General features: G+C 38.0%; 1 protein-coding gene across 1 annotated transcript in view; it reads right to left on the reverse strand.

Annotated features, from left to right (window-relative positions):
- Positions 1 to 253: 253 nt before the first annotated feature.
- Positions 254 to 3,628, reverse strand: part of LOC106528423 (carboxyl-terminal PDZ ligand of neuronal nitric oxide synthase protein) — a 31,846-nt gene continuing 28,471 nt past the window's right edge. Inside the window, exon 10 of the mRNA XM_014023591.1 lies at positions 254 to 2,680. Coding sequence (XP_013879045.1) covers positions 2,157 to 2,680 — 524 coding nt within the window. The 3' untranslated portion in view covers positions 254 to 2,156. The remainder of the gene's footprint in view (positions 2,681 to 3,628) is intronic.

Raw genomic sequence — 3,628 nt, forward strand, 5'->3', positions numbered from 1 at the left:
GACAACTGAAAACGGAGGCCTCCACCTCTGTTTAATGATGGACGGTCTTTCTTCACAAAAATGGCTTCTTTTACTTAGTAAAGGTGACATACGCATTTTCAGTACCAGTTGTCTCTGATCTCAGGATGTAAACCAATGAAAGACCAATTTCTGCTGGTCATTCATTTCACAAGCTTGCTGCATGAGACCCTGGCTGTGCTAATGTAAGACCGCCATTTTTACAAAATAAAGAGTTGAAATAAGAACATGTAACTACAGCAACATCACATGTATTAATAACAAAATGCAACACCAACAAAAACAAGAAGGTAACAACAAAGAATCAAAGCTTATGCTGTCAGTATGCTAAAACTCTCCCTACATATCATCATGAACGTTACAAGTATGTAATATACGCCACAAGACTCAAYATTTCACCACATACATTTGATTTCTTCATGATTTGACCTGAGACAAAAAAAAAAAAAACTTTAAAAATACACCATAAGTAGTAAACTACAAAACATGGTGATAGAAGCCTGACGTTTCAACAGTTTTTACATCTGTTTGAATTTATTTTTGGAATGTGCAACAAAATGTTGACTCAAGTTCTTCAGGACTGAAACATTTTTGAGTTCTGAAAAATTTCTGTAGCAAAGAAGCTGCAGCAGACAATACTTGATTCTGAGTTTTATAAAGGCAACGGGACTCATTTTCTTATTTTTTAAAAGAGTTTTTCTCATTTGAGGAACAGTTTAAACGTGCAGTGTGGTGTGTTACTGCAAAGTTTGGTTGGGAGTCATTATCGTATCAAACCTGAGCTCAATATTTGCAAATCTGATTGAGGTTTAGACATTTTTATGTTTGATAGGTTTGATTAGCTGTGGTGGCCATCTTAAATTGGATTGACTCCAGAAATAAATGAGCTGTAGATGAACATCAGATGACTAATTTCTGAAAGTTCTATTAAAATCCGTTTGGTGATTCATGACAAATTTTGTTAACAGACCCGATTAAATACATTATTATTAAACATTGCTGTCAGCCTTTTACTTTTAAAGGGAGATTAAAAATAAGAAAATAGGTCCAGTTGACTCAAAAACCTCTCCGAATTTCTGTGTCCTGCATGAATGTACACCAACAGACATTAGTTGGTTTGTTTTTTTATGGATATTTTGATATGAAACATGAAAAAAAGGAAAACTTTAATTGAAACACCTCACTAATCCCTTGACATGATGTAAAAACAAAAATAAATGAAAATAAATAATGAATCAGAGTGCAGTGAATAGAAAAAAAGCATTTAAAACAAATATATTTGTTCCACACCAAAAGTGCATTATGGTTTTTAATGTATGACTATTATTAGGGGAGAATTTGCTCATTTTTTAAGTGATGTTCTGTTAAATAAATGTCAGCATTTTGTCAGAGCAGGGAGTTTGGGAAAAAAAGAGCAATTTAAATGTTGATCTAATCAGAGATCTTTATTTCCTCGCTGGCATTTATGCTCAAAACACAAATTTATTAAGCATCACATAAGATAGAGTTGCGAATAAAGAAACAAACTAAACAAATGTTTCATGCAAAAGAGGTCTGATGTTAACTCATGTAGTGTTCTTTCAAACCATTTTAGTGATGCGTTTYAAAATCCTGATAGTTAAAAAGTAAAATGAAAAAATTAAACTAGCCATCACTTTGTTAGCATTAGCCTAGCCTAGATGAAAACTTCTGCCCTTTTCTCCACTCTCTGCACTCCGTGACTGATAAACTCTAATTGGTAAAAACAATTTGACAAAACCACACTTCAGAAACAACCAGACAGTTGTTTTATAATGTTTCCTATAAATTTGTTTCACAGCTGGATAGAAAATCTGCTCTGGCTGCTAATTAAGCTCCTGATAGACTCGTAGCAGAGCTGAGAGAAAAATCTGTAACATAAATAAACAACAAATAAGAAGTTGATGTTTCTGACAGGACAGAGAGAAGAACTCTTGAAAATGTTACTTTAGAAACAGACAGAAATCAAAGGAAAAACACAGAAAAGCACAGTTTGGATTCAGTTTCACAGACTTTATAACAACAAATTCAAAAGTTTTTTTTTCTGCCACAGTAACTTATGTGTAACAATGTCTTTCAGGTTCTTGGTGCATAAGTTTAAATCTGCTTTCAGAGCACCACTAAACAGCCATCTCATCACCTAAACAGTCCGACAGGCTCTCAGCGTTCATCACGTTCAAGAGCCGAGCTGCAACCTCAGCCCCGCCCCCTTCCCCCTGACCCCAGCTGTCACGGTCATCACTCTCATCCGTGTTCGATTCATACTCCGATCCGATCCCGGATTCCCGAAAACGAAGTAACTCCAGGGCTCCAAGGACCTGCTCCCCCAGCAGCGAGCTTTCGTCACTGGGTGTCTCTCCCGTGTCCTGACCTGGCGCCTGGCCGTCCGGCCCGACGTCCGGCCCAAGCGCGGAGAAACGGAAGCACTCGAGCCGAACCCCGCTGCCGCCGGGCCCCAACGGGAAGGGGTCGGCGCCCGGAGAACAGGGCCCCGGCAGAGCGGAGAACCAGGCGCCGTCACCGCCCTGCAGCTGGGACTGAACTGCTAACGGGCCTGAAGATGAAGAAGGAGTGAGAGGTGCACAGGACTCACTGGAGGGCCTGGCACGGAACGTTATCTCCAGAAGACTGTCCTGGGAGCCCACTATGAATAAAACAAGGACAGACAGAAAGAAAACGTATAAGAATGAAAGTACAAAATAAAAAAAACAACAACATAAGTTTAGGTTAAACACATACACACATACATACTGTAATTCAAGATGGCCACCACAGTGATTTTAAATGACCTTAAATCAGCTGTTTTAAGATATATTGAGCTGAATTTTTGTGTGATCGAAGCTAAGAATGATCCAAAAAAATATGCTGCTTGCTAGTCCCAATTTAAGCTAACCGCTAATGTAAACTTTACGTTGAGTTCCACCATTTTTATGCAAACAATGCTAAAAATTAAGTGCACTAATGACCAAAAACAATCTTTACTAAATTCTAAATAATAATCAAAAATTCAAGATGACCACCACAGTTAAATTTAAAATAATTAAAATCAGCCATTTCAAGACTGAGCTGAAATTTGTTGTGGTGTAGTTACAAATGATCCCAAACCCCAATTAAGCTAACTGATAATGCTAATTTTACAAAGAGCTGTAATATAGCAATTTTAAACATACACAGCTGAAATTTTGTGTAGTAGTAGCTGAGAAAATGTTATTTTTAACAAACTCTGAATTCAAATTCAATACCTATGATGGCCACCAAAACTACTTTGAAATGGCAACAACAGAAATTTCTGAAAATGGTTGAGTTTAAGTTGAACCTAGCATGCACCAAATTTAGGTTCCTTATACACCAAACAACACAGCTGCTTGATGGGTATTTACTAATTTTTTGCTCCAGCTGACCGTATTTTATTGCCACATGTGATCCTCATCCACCCTGCCCACCCCTTCGGCTCTGCCCCTGGCCTTACACCTAACTCCTAACTCTGCAATAATATTCCACCATATTAGGGCCAGTCTTTGGTCCCCAAAAGAACTACTGGTCCTGACAAGGTTGGTTTTATACAAGCAGAAGTCCTTCAAAATCGCATCCA

The sequence above is a fragment of the Austrofundulus limnaeus genome, unplaced genomic scaffold, assembly GCF_001266775.1.
Source record: "Austrofundulus limnaeus strain Quisiro unplaced genomic scaffold, Austrofundulus_limnaeus-1.0 Scaffold378, whole genome shotgun sequence".
NCBI lineage: Eukaryota > Metazoa > Chordata > Actinopteri > Cyprinodontiformes > Rivulidae > Austrofundulus > Austrofundulus limnaeus.